Below are 18380 nucleotides of genomic sequence, written 5' to 3' on the forward strand. Positions count from 1 at the left end.
GTATGCATAAGATCTATATACTATTAAGACAGACAAAATCCTAGCATGGATTTGAGAGCAGTTGATGAAGTGCCATTCATTGCTGAGGAGCTATTAAAATGTATGGCTGCTTGGAGAGAAAGATTCAGTTTTCTTTAGGGATGTGGACCCCAAGAACCTACCCATGCTCCAATAGACTGGTCCTACATCCATGCACATATAAGCAGCACTAAGTAGATTTATTGGGCTCAACAAAAGAGCATGAAATCAGGATGTAAAAGTGGTGGATGTGTTAAGATATTATTGGAGAAAAAAAATGGGAAGTGCCCTTGTTCAAGGCACAACATACTTTACAAAATACGGTCTACAAAATACTCAAACAATAAAAACACTTAAACATATGTGCAGAATTAATATTTATAGCAGAATTATTCATAGTAGTCCAAAAATTAAAATCTATGTAAGGTCTCTCAAATAATGAATGTCCGAACCGAATCTAGTATATTCATTTGATGTAGTGTTACTTGTCCATAAAAAGACTAAGTATGACCTGTATTCACTATGAGAATTATAAGAGCATTTCAGTGAGAATGTTTGTACTCAAATGTTAATATATCACATAATTCTATTTATGTAAAAACATAGAAATTTTTGAAGATAATTGTTATATAAGAATTCTGTACAATACTTATAATTCTTTAGAATGATAAAAATGTTCAAGTACTAAATGATAGTGATGGCTAACAACTATGAACATACTAACATTCCCTGGATTGTGAATTTGAAGGGAGTAAATAGTATGGCTGTATAAATTATATATCAGTATATCTGTTATGGAACTATAGTTAAGATATATAATTGACAGGGCACATTTTCACATGTGCACACACACATAATACTATGTCTCAAGAATTTTCATGTATTTCTGAGTGGTTTGTGGGTAATACCTAGAAGGTTAAACTACTTACTCTCTTTTCAGTATTCTTACAAAGTATAAATGGAAGAGAGTACCCAGAGGAACAATTACTTTCTACATTTTATATGTAATATCAGATACTGTTATGTAGATGCTAAGGTGTCAAAAATCATATTATTCTGAATTTTGATGTGGTGGCAGGAGTTCACCTTAGTTTCCTATTTACCTTAAAGTATGTTTGTGGAAGATAAAGTATACAGAACACTTAACAACTGCCGAAATTCTTGGTGTCATCTAACTGGACATTTATTAACAACTAGGTGATTATCTATTTATCACATAGTTGAGAGCAATGAGGAAGTTATATAACTTGTAATACCTGGCCTCCAGTCAAATAGATAGCCTTCACTGGTATTGATTTTCATTGGCCGTCATGTTGCTTTAACCTTTGATATGTATAATTTAGAAACCCAAAAGAAATTCAATAATATGAAATTAACATTTTTCACAGACAAAGCTCATTTCAGAGAATACCAATAATAAGAATAATAAAAATAACTGATAGCATTTATTGACCATTTATAGTGCCTTCTTTATGGAGTTCCCATTTCTCATTTTTTAAAAACACATCATTTCTTTTTCTTACTAGTAGAGGACACAATTTGATACACTAGTTTATCCCCGAGGCTTCTGTCTGCACATGTGCTGCCTCTAGAACTTTAGTCCCTCAACAATCTCTTCTCTTACTAGCATCTTCAATCTCTCCCTCTCTATTGGCTACTTATTCTTTGCCTTCAAAGCACAAATCTTTCTCCTTGTGAAAACAATGCCTAACATGGACCTTTACTTACTTACACTATTTAGTTTTTCATTTTCTGGCCAAACTGTCTCCATCTAGTTTCAGACTTTTAGCACCTGAATTTTTCCCTCTGATACTTACTGTTCCATTCTCCTACATATGTACTTATCAAGACTGAATCATCCATCTTGTTTTCCAGGGTCTAGCTAAGACCACTGCAAAAGAGTTAACCTTTCATATTTTTTTTCATTTTAAGCCTTTAAATACTTAATCATCTTACTTCTAGTTCTATATAACAGTTAGCTGCATGCTATTTTGCATAGCAGGTACCTGTATGCATGTTTCTTTCAGCTCTCCTATTTAATCACACTCCTTAATGGTAACAACTGTGTTTTCTGCTTCATTTGTTAACGCTCTATAGTACTTACCACCGTTAAATATAAACTTAATTGACATAACATTTAAAATCAAAGGTTTCTGTGTTTCTGAATACTAAGCTTTTCATTTTAGCTACCGTCCAGTTTCTTTAAAAGAGGACTGATGTGGTCTGGTGTAATTTCTCTGTCAACCCAACATTTTAATTTATTCTTCCTTCTCCAGGTCTAAGTAAGAAAGATGGTACCTGTGTGTGAATCTGAACAAGACAACTTCAGTAGGATATATAAGGAAAACAGGAAAAGGCCAGTTAAAGGACAAAGACAAGATAGCTGGTAGAAGAAAGATAAAGAAACAAATACAAATGCCTATTATTAGACATATAGAGGTAAAGCAAATATATACATATACATACACATACACATATACATATGATTATTTCCTATATAGTTACTAAGATATACAGTAGAAGTATATATTTCTGAGCTGAGGGGTTTGAAACCCCATAGGAAGGACAACAATATCAACCAAACAGACTCCCTGAGCTCCCAGGGACTGAACCACCAACCAAGGAGTACACTAGCCTCAAGCTGCATATGTAGCAGAGAATTGCCTTGTCAGGCATCAAGGGGAGGAGAGGTCTTTGGTCCTATGAAGGCTCCATAGATGCCCCCATTGTAGGGGAATCTAGGGCAGGGACATGGGAATGGGGTGGGTGGAGGAACACCCTCATAGAAGTAGGGGTAGGGAGGATGGGATAGGGGCTATCCGGGATGGGGGTAACTGGGAAAGGGGATAACATTTGAAAAAAATATTTTTTTCATTTTTGAAGTTAAAATATAGTTACATCATTTTATTTTTATCTCCCCAGACCCCTATGTGCCTTGATTTCATTCAGATTAAGATCTCTATTTTTAGGATTGTGTTACAGGTAACACACACACACACACACACACACACACACACACACACACAGACATTTACACACAGACATTTCTAAATATATACATACAACCTATTCAGTCCATAGTAAGTTGTTACATGTGTATATTATATATTATTTCAGGGGTGACCATTGACATCAGAGATCTCAGCAGAAGAGGCAATGAATTATTAGGAGAGTCAGAGGAACAGGAAGAGTGCTCTGAAAATTAATCTCCTAGAAATATTAGAGATGTTACACCCATAAAATCTTATCCACGTGGTTACCTAAAGAGGACCCAAACAAGGATGACATCAAAATGCAGAATAACATGGAAAGGAGAATCTCATAGGGCCTCAATCCTTGAAAGGAACTACAGGTAAGTAAGGAATGGTGAGAGTGGGAATAGTCTTTCTCGGGGAAAAGACTATTCCCAACCTGCTTATTCAATGCTGTGTGGTTAACCTTGTGTTTAACAATGAAATTTCAAGACTTCATTTTGAAAAGACAATTTCAAATAACATGAATAAAATGACTTCATGAAAATGTTGGCAAATAGTTGGCATTTCTATAGAAATAACAGAAGTTGAAATACAAGTGGATAATCAGTAGAGTCAGATATACACATGGGTGATAAATTCTAAAATGAGCTTATTTTTCTAAAAGTCTATAAAATTATGTGGATGGTATAGGAAGATTCCTCTGCCTTGGAAGCACTATCCTGGGATGGTATTTATGCTATTCTATACTTGTAGCTTTGTTGAGGTAGAATAGTAAGGTCAAGGACCCATAAGACAGACTTATTTTATTATGTCATCACAAGAAAGGTGCATATTGGTTAAAAACAACATAATACTTAAGCTGAAATGAGAATCACACATTAAACATATATGACTAAGAACATTTAGCATGAATTTTTTATATAATAAGTTTGCCTTTTAGCATAGGGAACCCACTTTATAAATCTGCTTTAAAAGTCAGGTCTCCACTATGCTTTAGAATAGCTTTTGTTAAAACTGAAACATATTGATAAAGTGATTTAATATAGCTGAAAACAAGCTGCAGCACTCTAGCTGGGCCCTCTGAAACATTGTGTTATAGAAACATCTATATATCATTATAGGTAGCATTTACTGTAATTTGACATCAATCTTTAAAAATAATAATGTTAAGCTCTCAACAATGATTTCTTTGTTAGTGCATTACTACTATTTTATTCATGTGGTTTACTGTGTGTATATGAATTATTCCCAATTTTACCAGTGTCCTAGACTCTGATATCCTTTAAATAAAAGACACTGCAGCATTGGGTTTACTCAAAGAGCAGCTGAGTGCATTTTAATATCCATATGTCCTACGAACCAATACTGAAGAACCTGAACACTGGGTGATTGTGTTCCATCTGAATGAACAGTGATTACCTGTGTGCAAGTGGTACAGTCTTTTCATTGGGTACTACAGAGGGCTGCCTCCCTGTAGACTGATTTAATTAATTAATTAATGAAATAAATAATAACAGTTTCTTCTCTCATACTATACATCTCAAACAGTTTCCCCTCCCTCTACTCCTCCCAGCTCCTCACCTACACTCTTCCTTATAAATCATTCCTGTTCAGTTTTCTGTTCAGAAAGGAACAGACATCCCAGGGACACCAGCCAAACAACACCACACAAGATACAATTAAGACAAGGAAAAGTACCTTCCTAATGAGGTTGGACAAGGAAACCTAATAGGAGGAAAAGAGTCCTGAGAACAGGCAAAGGAGTCAGAGATATACCAGCTCCCACTATTAGGAATCTCATAAAGGGACCAAGATAATAGTCATATCATATATACAGAAAATCTGATATAGAGCATTAAGAGCTCTGTGCTTGCAGTTTCAGTGTCTATAAGCCCATAAGACCTCCACTTTGTTGATTCAGAGGGCTGTATTCTCCTACAGTATTTCCTCCCCACTTCTGTGGGGTTTACTGAGCTCTGAGGGGAGGGAGCTTATGGAGAACTCCAGTTGAGACTCTCTACCCAAATAATGTCCATATAATGGCTGTGGGCCTCTGCACACACTTCTATCTGCTGCCAGAAGGCTCTCTATTGACCTTTAACAGACACAGATTATGTCTGTGAAATCAACATCTGCAAAACCCTAAAAAAGTGTAGAAATTAACCTGCCATTAAAGGTTCACACTTATCACTATATAAATTTCTTTAATCAGGTAACACAAATCCACTCCTCTCTACATTCCACAATGAAAGGCAGTTCAAATGGTACATTTTGTATGGTTTTCAATTTTACATTTCATAAAGGTGTGTGTGTGTGTGTGTGTGTGTGTGTAATGTGATCAGCAAATGGAGATATTTGGGCTGAAATCTTAAATTTGCGAAGTATTCCTAAGCAAGAGGTCCACATTTGGATTGTATGTGCAAAAATGCATAATCAAGATAGTTATTAGTTAAACAACTGGCCTGGAGAGACATTAAAAAAAAAAAGAGGCTCAAAGTTCATTGAGATAAGAATAAGAAGAAAACTGTGCCCCCAACTCAGTTCTGTCCATGGTTCTGACCATTATGCAAAGCAGTTTACTTAACCTCATTTTCATTTTTAACTGTAAGACAGAGGTAACAATAGCTGCCACTGCATAAAACTCATATGTAGATAAAATACCTTAAGGTATTTTAAGATCATAAATGCTCTCTAAGTACAGCCTTCTATTGTTACACACACGTCAAAAAAATTCTAAAGTTAGTAGGTAAAAACTAGGAATCAATTACTTCAATTTAACAGAATTCCCAGCAAGTCCCTAAGTGGCAAGACTTACAAACATACTTTCCAACCATTTTCCAACAATATATACCTTTTGCAAAAATAAGACTATTCTTACTTGGATGCGCTAATTATTATCCCTTAACTACAGATTTGGATTCATGGTCTCATAATAGATACAGTTGCGGGTGATGAGCTGGTCCTAGTATGCCAGTATGTTTGTCAAAGCTTTAACAGCTTTTAAAGAGAAAAGGAAAGAGGAATTTGGCAGGGATGTACTTCCCTCTTTTATTTGATCTACAGAACTATAGCCTCTGTGTCTGTATTTGCACGAGTAATTTCTGACCAATATTTATTTTGCATAAGGATTTTCCTCCTGGATTCTCTTAAGGGGCTGAAAGCAAACACCACATTTTTCAAATAAGAAACTGGATCTAAGAGAAGTGAAGCTATAGTTGCTATCTGGACTTGGCTATAGAATGTTCAGGACAAGCTATAAATTGTGTCATATCAGTCAATGGAGTGTTGTTTACATGGTCATATATTCAGCAGAAACTGACTAGAAAGCATCATTTTTTCCCCTTCAGTGTTACAAAGATAGATCTTGTGGAATGAATTTCAAAGAAATGCCACTCGCCCCACCAAGGCCAGTATTTTGTAAAAACCCTGTAGCTGCCTTTAGTATATTTCAGTTCTTTTTTCTTGCCACTTTTCTTTGTTCCCAGTGTTCTATTTTGACATTCAACTTGGAAGAATTCATTGTTGAACTTCTCAATAAATTTTATCCTCAGTCAGATAGCTACTAAAACTGTTAGGTTTTTTACTTGATCCTGATGCTAGAGAAATAATAGTTAAGAAATATTTCCAACCTTTTAGTGTTCTGGGAAACTGTTACTACACACACACACACACACACACACACACACACACACACAAACACACACACACACACAATCATACAATACGCTGAAAACATACAATACAGTAAAAACATATAATATACTTTTCTTTATACAGCATGTGAGGTAAAAGTATCCTGTCCTTTCCTTCTTATAAGATTTGCCTATAAAAATGGTTGTAAGCTTGTTTTCATCTAAGATCCATGACATTATTCTTAACTATTCTGCATAATTACCCTTATGTCCATATGTAATTGTACCTCTTACTTTACATCAAAGAAGCTTCTCTGTGCAGCATATAACGACCTTTACAGAAATCCACATATGGTGAACATGCAGAGGACAATTGACTTTCGGGTGCCTTGTACCAACTGATATACCCACACTCCAACCCCCTCACCTAAGACTCAGGGAACATTAAAGATGAGAGTGTAGAAAGATTTTAATAGCTGGCAAATCAGGAAGTCTGCTCTGAGAGCTTTCTACCTGCAGCAGGGAAACTGTACCTATGAATCCTCAACAAAATGAGTGTTTAAACAAATCTCAACAATATCAACACCATTGAACAGTCCTACCTAGATGGGGGGGGAATCTCAAGGGACCCACCATTAGATAAAGAACTGCAAGCAAATACAAAGGAAAGATGAGCCATGTGATTGGTTATCTAATACCAAGTGGACAACCCTACAAACATACATGCAGGCGCCACAGAATGGACTCAACATGTTTTTACATTCTTATGTTTATTCATTCATATGTATATGGCTAAATAGGAAAGGCTCTAAATTTAGGAGGGGATTGGGTTTGTGGGCATGGCCATTGTAGGAGTGGGTAGAAGGGGGGCAAATGATATAGTTACATTTTAATTAATTCAAAATTAAAGATTTGCCTCTGAGTCCCTTGGCACTGGAGACCAGGCCTTTCCCTTATTGTCCGACTGCTGAAATGGGCTACAAGGCTTCCCATTTCCTGTTCATTGTTCAAGAACAAATAGCTGACATCAAAATAGCTTCTTTTAATTTGAAAGAATCTAATCATAGACACAAAGCTTCTCTAAACTGTTAACTAACTGAGACTTCCCTTGGTTGCAAAACAATTTCTACCTGTGAATCATCCCACATGTAACTTTCTTCATTTCCTATACAAGCCAAAGGCAAAAGCTTCTCTGGGCATTAGCCTGAGTATACTCTGAGTCATTATTGGTGCTGTTTTTTTTTTTCTTTTTTTTTTTTTTTTTGTCTTTTGGATTTTCATGCTGAGAGGGTCTTTAGCAATTCAGATGCTTATTTTGCATTATGTTGTTGCAATGATAGACAAGAAAAACATAAAATGGAACCAAGTTCCAGTGCCCACTTTTCCTTTGTGATCTTGACTTTTCACACCCTTATTTTCCCCACATTTAAATAAGGATTTTGTCATCTTTAAGATTGAAAATCTATATATTGTAGTCATTATTATATAGTATGTAAACTATATATTATAGTTTACTTATGCATATTATGTGGCTGAGACTCCTTCTTATCGCCTTTGCTCCAATTATACTAGTTGTTTCATAATGTTTCTAGTTGAAAGGTATCTTAGGGTTTTACTGCTGTGAAGAGACACTGTGACAAAGGCAACTTTTATAAAACCAACATTTTGTTGGGAATGGCTTACAGGTTCAGAGATTCAGTTCAGTATCATTAAGGTGGGAGCATGGCAGCATCCAGGCAGAAATGGTGCAGGCAGAGCTGAAAGTTCTATGTCTTCATCGGAAGACTGTTATGAGGACCCTTCCAGGTAGCTAGGGTGAGGGTATTAAAGCCCATAACCACAGGGACACACCTACTCCAACAAGGCCACATCTCCTAATAGTTCCACTCCCTGGGCCAAGTGTATACAAACCATCACATTCCACTCATTTGCCCCCATAGGCCTGTTCAAACACATGAGTCTATGGAGGCCATACCTAAACATAGCATAATGCTACATTTTTGTATTTAGTCCAACTTCAAAAGTCCCCATAGTCTATAGCAGTCTCAACAATGTTAAAGGTCCAAAGTTCAAGAACTCTTCTGAGATTCATCCAATCACTTAACTGTAATCCCCAAAGCATAACAGGAAAGTAGCTGGGCAAACTGCAAACTCTGCATCTAAGTGATCTTCAGACCTCAAACTCCTTTTTCATCTTTGTTGACTGCAACAAACTTCTTTCTCTTGTGCCGGTTCCACTTCATGTTAGCAGCTTTCCTCAGCAGATAGCCCACAACTCTGGCATCTTGAACATCTTTGGGTCTCCAATGCAGCTTCAACACTACAGCTTCTTGTTCCAGTATCTGGGATCCACATATGATCTTCTGGAGTCCTCCAAAGGGCTTGTGTCACATTTCCAGCTCTGCGCTCTGTAGCATTCTATAGTCTGGTTGACTCTACTCCACTCATCCTGTTACACTGGCATCTTCAATACACTGGGGTCCTTCTGCTGCAACCAATAGGCTCTTTTCATGGTGCCAAGCCTCATCTTCTTTGCATGACCCCTTCAGTCCTGGGCCATCAACTGCAAGTGAGGCTATATCTTTACTAATGTCCTTCCCTGGACTCTCAAAGTACCAAGCTTCAGCTTCTCTCCATGACCCCTTCATACCTTCAAAACCAGTACCGCCTGGGTGATTCTTAACACATTACCAAGTCCAGTTGCAACATGAGATACAACCTTGGCTGCTTCTGGAACACAGCTTCATTTTTCTCTTAAAACACTCCCCAAAATATTGGTTTTCTCTTAAAACAATTCCGTTAATGATGCTGGTCACTTCTTCACCACCTATTTCTTAGCTTCAGCTAATCAGCATCAATTATCCCAGTAGTCCCTTCTATTTCTGTTTTGAAAGCCATAGCCACATGGCCAAACCTGCCAAGTTCTGCTGCTTGCAGGAGCTAGAACATGTCCCACCCCCTTGTTCTATTATATTGTATCATGTAATATATTATCATATAATAGATTTTCCAACTCCCTTATTGACTAAGCTTGGCTGTCCTGGAACTTGCTCTGTAGATTGAGCCTGAATTCACAGATCTCCATGGCTCTGTCTCCTCTTCATGCCGGAATTAAAAGCATGTACCACCATACTTGGATTTAAGCTTTTCTTCACCTAGAACCTGCTCTGTTCAAGGCTGTCCTCGAACTCAGAGATATGTTTGCCTTTGCCTCCTGGGATTAAAGGTTTGTTCTGCTAAGGCTAGACCTAAACTTTTCTGGGTGGGATCTTGCCACAAGGTCACCACTCCCTTAATTCAATTTAATATTCTTTTTTAAAAAAAAATTGTCAAAGGATTTTTTTGGTATACCCTTTTTTTTCTTTTTTCTTTTTTTTATTCGTTATATTTTTTATTTACATTTCAAATGATTTCCCCTTTTCTGGCCCCCACTCCCCAAAAGTCCCATAAGCTCTCTTCCCTCCCCCTCTTCTCCCATCCACCGCTTCCCACTTCCCTTTTCTGGTTTTGCCCTATACTGCTACACTGAGTCTTTCCAGAACCAGGCCACTCCTCCGTTCTTCTTGTACATAATTTGATGTGTGGATTATGTTTTGGGTATTCCAATTTTCTAGGCTAATATCCACTTATTAGTGAGTGCATGCCATGATTGATCTTTTGAGACTGGGTTACCTTACTTAGTATGATGTTCTCCAACTCCATCCATTTGTCTAAGAATTTCATAAATTCATTGTTTCTAATGGCTGAACAGTATTCCATTGTGTATATATTTTTCCGTTGAGGGATACCTGGGTTCTTTCCAGGTTCTGGCTATTACAAATAGGGCTGCTATGAACATAGTGGAGCATGTATCCTTATTACATGCTGGAGAATCCTCTGGGTATATGCCCAGGAGTGGTATAGCAGGATCCTCTGGAAGTGATGTGCCCAGTTTTCTGAAGAACTGCCAGACTGATTTCCAGAGTGGTTGTACCGATTTGCAATCCTACCAGTAGTGGAGGAGTGTTCCTTTTTCTCCACATCCTTGCCAACACCTGCTGTCTCTTGAATTTTTAATCTTAGCCATTCTGACTGGTGTAAGGTGAAATCTCAGGGTTGTTTTGATTTGCATTTCCCTAATGATTAATGAAGTTGAGCATTTTTTTAAGATGCTTCTCAGCCATTTGAAATTCTTCAGGTGAAAATTATTTGTTTAGCTCTGTACCCCATTTTTTACTTGGGTTATTTGGATTTCTGGGGTCTAACCTCTTGAGTTCTTTGTATATATTGGATATTAGCCCTCTATCTGATGTAGGGTTGGTGAAGATCTTTTTCCAATTTGTTGGTTGCCAATTTGTCCTTTTGATGGTGTCCTTTGCCTTACAGAAACTCTTGAACACAGGATTCAGCTCCATTTCTCTTCCTGGAGCCCCTTAAATGCTCAAACCATATATTTTATATATATTTTTTTATTTTTTTTCCTTTTCAGCTTTCTATACTTGTTTAAAATGCTCTTCATAATACTTAACCAGAGAATGAAATCTATGATGGGCATTTTGAGACTTTCTTTGTTAATGCAATTAATCTGAGTCTCTTCACTTTAGTCTCAGGCAGACTCTTCAGGAAAGGGCAAAAAGCAGTTATGTTCTTCACCAAAATACTGCAAAAGGAGTCTCTAGGCCACATACTGAAGTTCTTCTCCACTGAAACCTCTTGGGCCATGTTTGCACAGTTCAAATCACTCACAGCAACAAAGTCTTCCATATTCCTACTAAGATGGGTCATTAAACTTCACTTAAAATATCCTATGGCTTTCCAAAACCAAAGTCCCCAAATCCACATTTTCCAAACAAATCATGGTCAAGCCTATCACAGCAATACCCCAGTCTCTGGTACCAACTTCTTTCTTAGTTAGGGTTTTACTACCGTGAAGAGACACCATGACAAAGGAAACTCTTATAAAACTAACATTTAAATGGGACTGGCTTACTGGTTTAGAGATTCAGTCCAGTATTATTAAGGTGGGAACATGACAGTATTTAGGCAGGCTTGGTGCAAGCAGAGTTGAGAGTTCTGTGTCTTCAGTTGAGGGCTGCTATGAGGAGACTCCCTTCCAGGCATCTAGGATGAGGGTATTAAAATCCACACCCACAGTGACATACCTATTCCAACAAGGTTATACCTCATAATAGTGTCACTCACTGGGCCAAGAATATACAAACTATCACAAATGGTAAGGTATTGATGTAGTTAGTATCTATTCAAATACAATTCAATTTTGTGTGTGCATATTGAACAGTTGCAACTTAGATATTTGGCAGATAATCTTGTAAATTCCAGCATGTTGCTGAGACATGCAACAAGTTCTAGCATATTTTTAGAAATTTTACCACACTAAATATTGATAATGAGTTATCTGTTTTCTTACATTTAATTTACCAAGTGGTTAAAAACTCTCATCTCTTAATGAAAAGCAAACAAATATAAGTGGGAATACACTCTACTGGAATGTGGTTTAAAAACCATTTATCTATGACCTTTTACCATGGTGTTAATTTAAAAATGATAGGTGAACAATTGGAAATACATAGAGCCTAAATGTTCAGGAAATAAACCATTATTTATTTCTCAAGAAGAAAAGTTGATACTCAAGATATTTTCCTAGTATTTGAAACAGTAAATATTAGAGCTAGGTTAAACAATGTGCTAGGTACAGTGACACAAACTTATTCTATTCATCATTCCATTTTGCCTTCACAAAGACATGTGAGGTTCTATTCACTGTCTTCCTTGTACGTAATTTAGGATTCAGTTGCTTGAATTTGGAGAACCTATGTATGATACAGAGCTGTGTCTCTCTGACTAGAAGTCCTGAGTTCTTAACTTCAGTATTATAATTGATCTTCTTAGAGATTAAGAAAACCAATGTAAAAACAATGACCTAGTTGCTAGTTTCATAAATTAGAGCATACAAAATTAATACAAGCTTCCAAGCATTTTTATTAGATATTTTCTTTATTTACATTTCAAATGTTATCCCCTTTCCTGGTTTCCTCTCCAAAAACTCCCTATCCCATCCCTCCTCTGGCTGCTCACCAACTCACTCACTCCCACTTCCCTGTCCTGGCAGTCCCCTACACTGGGTCATCAAGCATGCTCAGGACCAAGGGCCTCTCTTCCATTTGGTGTTCAACAAGGCCATCCTCTGTTTCATATGCAGCTAGATACATGGGTCCCTCCATGTATACTCTTTGGTTGGTGGTTTAGTCCTTGGGAGTTTTGGGGCATCTGGTTGGTTCATATTGTTCCTCCTATGGGGCTGCAAAACCCTTCAGCTCCTTGGGTCCTTTCTCTAGCTCCTCCATTGGGGACCCTGTGCTCAGTTCAATGGTTGCCTGAGAGTGTCCCCTTTTTTAAAGGGATCATTTAATTGGTTAAAAAATACTTATAATGTATTATTCTTCTGTGTGGATCTCTTTCATATAGACATAGCATTAAAAAGTGCTATGTTTTACTTAGTAAGTATAACAATATACAGTAAAACTCAGTAAACAGAATCATCGTATGCAGTTATAATTAAGGTTTCTATAAAGTTAATTGAAACTTATAACTTGTTATATATGGTAGCAGATGACCGGACTCCTGAGATTTTTCGTTTTATGAATATATTGTTATCTCTTACCTTTATCACTAGATAATGATTAACACTGAGGCCCACAATTGGTCAAGGTACAGAGAATAAGAAATCACAGCATGTTCCACACTAAATGAATCATCTGTATTACATTTCATCCTCCAAGACTCAGGGATGAATGCAGAAGTGGGGACAGAAAGAGTATAAGAGCCAGAAGCAGCAGATGATTACATGGAAACTGAGTCTTTGTTGGGCAAACAAGACAGCTGCACGTATGAACTCAACAGCAGTTGCAAAAGCACACAAGACCACTAAAAGCTCCAGCCAGACTAAATCCCAGTATTGAAGGGAAAGTGGACATGAAATCCCATTCCTAATTGATCAGCTATTGGCAAATGATACCTGCTGAAACTTAAATTTCTTTAAGAGCATAGCCCTGGCTAAGTTGACCATGCTCTATTGGAAGGCCACATATCCAGGAATATTCGACAGTATCAATTGTATTTTATGGCCATTAACAATGAAAAGGAGAGAAAGTTGGATGAATAGGGAAGGGGATGGATCTGGGAGGAGTTGGGGTGAATATGATGCCTTATATTTAAATAAATTTTAAGTTAGCATACAAAGTAATAGATATTGTCTTTTTTGGCTGAATATATTTTCTTTTTTTATTGAATATATTCTTTTTCTACATTTCAATGTTATTCCCCTTTCCTGTTTCCTCCTTCCCAGAAAACCCCTACCCCATTCCCCCACCCAACCCACTCCCACCTCCCCTCCCTTGATTTCCCTATCCTGGGGCATCTATCAAGCTTCCATAGAACCAATGACCTGTTCTTGCATTGATGACTGACAAGGCACTCCTCTGCTACAAATGCAGCTGGAGCCATGTGTATCCCTTGGTTGATGGCTTAGTCCCTGAGAGCTCTGGGGGTCTGGTTGGTTGATATTGTTGTTCCTCCTATGGGGTTGCAAACCCTTTCAGCTACCCCAGTCCTTTCTCCAACTCCTCTATTGGGATCCCAGCTTTCAGTACAATGGTTGGCTGCCAGCTTCCAACTCTGTATTTGTAAGGCTCTGGCAGGGGCTCTCAGCAGCCAGGTATATCAGGCTCCATTCAGCAAGCATTTCTTGGCATCCACAATAATGTCAGGGTTTGGTGACTGTTTATAGGATGAATCCTCAGGTGGGACAGTCTCTGGGTGGCCTTTCCTTAAGTCTCTGTTCTACACTTTATCTCTATAATTGCTCCTTGAGTATTTTCTTCCCATTCTCAGAAAAACTGAAGCACCCACACTTTGGTCTTTTTTCTTCTTGAGCTTCATGTGGTCTGTGAATTGTATTTTGTTTATTCTGAGCTTTTGGGCTAATATCCACTTATCAATGAATGCATACCGTGTGTTCTTTTGTGATTGGGTTACCTCACTCAGGATGATATTTTCTAGTTCTATCCATTTGCCTAAGAATTTCATAAATGTATTGTTTTTAATAGCTGAGTAGTACTCCATTGTGTAAAAATACATACGTTTGCCTGTTTGTGTATATCATAGATCTTTACTCTAATTTATCTTTCTTCATTACACTTTATATTCCTTGATTTTATTGCTCTGTTTTTTCTCCTTAAATAGCTTCACTTATGTTTTTATGGTATATGAATATATAATTATACTTCTCTTAAAATAATACTTTGTGATTCGTTAAAAATTTAATACATTTTGATCACACTCACTTGCCTTCTGCTTCCTCCTTCTATGCATCCTACACACCCTCATCTTCCTATAAATACAACTTTGAATTTTCTTTTTTCTTTTTATTTAGTCTAATGTATGCTGACCTATACCTTTAGGGGGTGGGGCCAGCCCTGGAATGTGTGGTTGACCAACAAGGGGACACATATAATGAGTTTTTTAAAAAATCAATTATTAAATTGAAGTAGTTTTCTATGTTTGTTTTATAATTCAGCAGAAATATAAAACAATTTTCAGTGGGTTAATTTCGAGGGGATTTTTTTTTTTTTTGCAGCTTCTTACTGTGCCAAAGCTACACAGTAAGACACTGTAAAAAAAATACTTAAGAGACTAGGGTCTGGGATCAGTCAAGTAGTTTCTAGATTTTTGAGCATGAGTAAATTACTTATTCTCTCTTTGCCTTTGTTTTCCCCTTGAAAATGGGAAGCATAATGTTGCATTCATGATGTAATCCAGGTAAAGTGTCTGAAACATAGAATTACTTAATGTTTTAGACTCTATTTTCAACCTAGTTTCTGGGAAAAATTATGAGACATTTGAATTCAAATGCAAAGTTGAATAGAATCTTATGACAACGATGTGATCATCTTTTGCTGTCCTGCATTTTCCATTTTCTTTAAACAGGTATTTTTGATTTTCACCATGAATGACAAGAAAGCCCCTAGAAAGATAATTCCAGATGGTTGCTTTTATGTTTTCAGATGTGAAGGAATCAAATAAGAAAGAAAAAAGAAGAAAGAAGAAAGGGAAAGTAGATAAAAGAGATAAAGAAGAAAAGACTGGGCTTAGTCTGGTCCTTTCCTTGTTCGCTTCTGACCCTTTCCTTCAGCCCCGCCTCCTTATAGCAGTAACAGAGAAACTTCTGGAAAAGGTCAGTACTGGCTAGAATTAAGTATTCTGAAATGAGATGCAAATCAAAGTGCACTGTGAATTGAAAATTAGAACAAGTCTCATCTTTTTTGAACCTTAAATATTCACTTTTACTAAATCATGAGGCAAAACAAAGTTATCTTTCCAACAGCAGACACAAAAAATAAAAAACCAAAAAACCAAAAAACAAAAAACAAAAAACAAAAAACAAACCTTGCAAACACTCAGCCTAAGACTAATAATTCAAATGTGGGTGGGGTGGGGGGAATAACTGATTCTGTATTTAGAAGTAATGAAGCAAAACAAAATTTAGCACCTCTATAAAAGTCTAAGTTCCTTAAGGATAATATTTACCTCATTCATTCATTTATTTATTTAATTTTATCTCACAGAAATAGAGGGTAGAGCCAGGAAAGGTGCCTCACAACTTTAATCCCATCACTGAGAAGGCAGATGAAGGTGGATTTATAAGTTCTAAGCTAGCTTGTTCTACATAACTAGTTCAAGGAAGCCCGATTTTGAAAAACAAACCAAACCAAAACCAAAACGAAATCAGGATAGGTTTTTCTCAATTTTTACTTTAAAAACAGACACACTAAGGTTTTTAAATGACATGCATAGTTTTGTTCTTAAGTCTATTTCAAGAAAAATCATAACACAAGTTTCTAGTTATTTTTATTTGGTTATTAAGACTAAAATCATTTATTGTAAGCTAGACATTAAGAGTGCTAGCATTGTGGTACTTATAATAAATAAATTCTTTATTACAAATAAGGCTTATAGTTTTTGCTCATTTTGGTTAATTTAAACAATTGAAGACTTGAAGTAATTTTCTTTCAATAAGGAAAATTCATGTTTTCCAACTAGAAAATAATTCATGTTTTTCCATTTTGTTATAAACATTCACGTTTACACGAGACAAAAACTGCCTTTACTTATTATAAACAGAAGGAATTCCTATATACCCTTTGTAAAATGTTATCTATAAATAAATGCTAGCCTAGGACATAAGGGAACTTAATCAAAATCCCACATTGCTTCAGGGTAGTTATATGTGAAATGAAATTTTTATTGTATTGAATGTTTCACTCTATAAATATTTATTTATTTTCAAAATTGGCAACATATTTGAAAACTTTAATTGGTTTATACTCAAAAGCAGTGGAGACAAAGAAAATTTGCTTTCACAAGACATGGTCTTATTCTGTTCATGTAGGGTAGTTCTTTCAAGTGATGATTAAATTTAATGTTAAGTTAAGCCATCCCAGATATGGTCCTAATAACTTAATTAGGAAAAATTAAGTATTCATCAATCATTTTGGTCACTGTACCTTTTTTCTCTGATTTGTCAGAAACTTTTCCTCCAATGGGAGAGTAAGTAGTATCCATGGACTCGGTCCCTGGGTTCCCATTGCTAATTCCATTCGCATAGATCTGTCCAACTGGTTGCAACTGCCAGGTCAGGCCAAACAAATGTACTGCTGTAAGAAAACAAGCGTATATTAACTCCTTCTGACTGCTAAACCAGCTCTCCTCTTGCACCTGAAAATGTCATAGTCATTTAATTAAGGTCTTTAGGAGGTCTTTTAATTAAGCCAATGAACTATGAGTTTTATATCTATATTTACAGAGTTTTAGAAATTGGAGGATTAGTTAACCAATTACAGTGGGATTGCTCTCAGCTCCTTAGGGCTGTGCTCATGTCTCTTTCCATTTTCCCTACTCATGTAACTCTAGTTTACATACAGAAGTCACTACATCATGATGTGGATAGGAGCAAGCCCACTCAGTCAACAGGGAGGGAGGGAGTGATTAAAAAAAGACAAACAATTCTATAAGTATGACTCCAGCAAGTGCTGAAGCAAGTTTAATTTTTCCCAGTCTGCTTTAATATCATTCTAGGTGCATACAAAGAATAGGGTTAGCTCTAGGTCAAGGAACAAATAAAGCATAAACAAAATAGTTAAGGAATAAACAAGGCAAAAACAAAAAAACAAAACAAAATCCCATGGTCATTGCACCAAGGGATTTATCAAGATGATCAAGATACAGGGAATGTATTCCTCAGCCTTATTCATCTTGAGCCTTGTCCTAGCCCAATGTAAATATTCTTGCCAATATCCTTGAACTGGCATCAGGAGCTCTCCACATGGATAGAAAAAAAAGTATCAACAGGGGAGAACTTCCATATGACTCTGATAATCCAATTTGACAAATATTTACTGTCTGCCTAGTAAACATAGGAGCTTTATAACTGCCACAGGTATTAAAATATAGTTCTCTTTTAGGGTAGGGTTTGGTAGTATTACAAATATAAGATAGTCATAAAACTATGTAGAAGAATTGACATAATGTAGCTTTAATTTTCTATCAGAAGACTAAGAAATACTTTGTATAATCATTATGCCTGAAGATGATCACACATTATGCCAGGTAATGTGACATTATTAATAAAAGCAAAACCAAACATAGGCATAACAAAACTTTATATTTTTGACTTGTTATTTGTTTCAAAGATTTAGTT

At 36.5% G+C, this 18380-nt stretch overlaps 1 protein-coding gene across 3 annotated transcripts in view; it reads right to left on the bottom strand.

Moving 5' to 3' along the window:
* The window catches only part of Tenm1 (teneurin transmembrane protein 1), a 576328-nt gene that overhangs the window by 282249 nt on the left and 275699 nt on the right, over nucleotides 1–18380 (bottom strand). For 2 of the 3 annotated variants that reach the window (XM_052170727.1, XM_052170725.1), the window contains exon 6: nucleotides 17188–17337. In XM_052170727.1, coding sequence (XP_052026687.1) covers nucleotides 17188–17337 — 150 coding nt within the window. The remainder of the gene's footprint in view (nucleotides 1–17187; nucleotides 17338–18380) is intronic. The other variant, XM_052170726.1, reaches the window with a different exon arrangement.

This window comes from Apodemus sylvaticus, chromosome X, assembly GCF_947179515.1.
Source record: "Apodemus sylvaticus chromosome X, mApoSyl1.1, whole genome shotgun sequence".
NCBI classification, from domain to species: Eukaryota; Metazoa; Chordata; class Mammalia; order Rodentia; family Muridae; genus Apodemus; species Apodemus sylvaticus.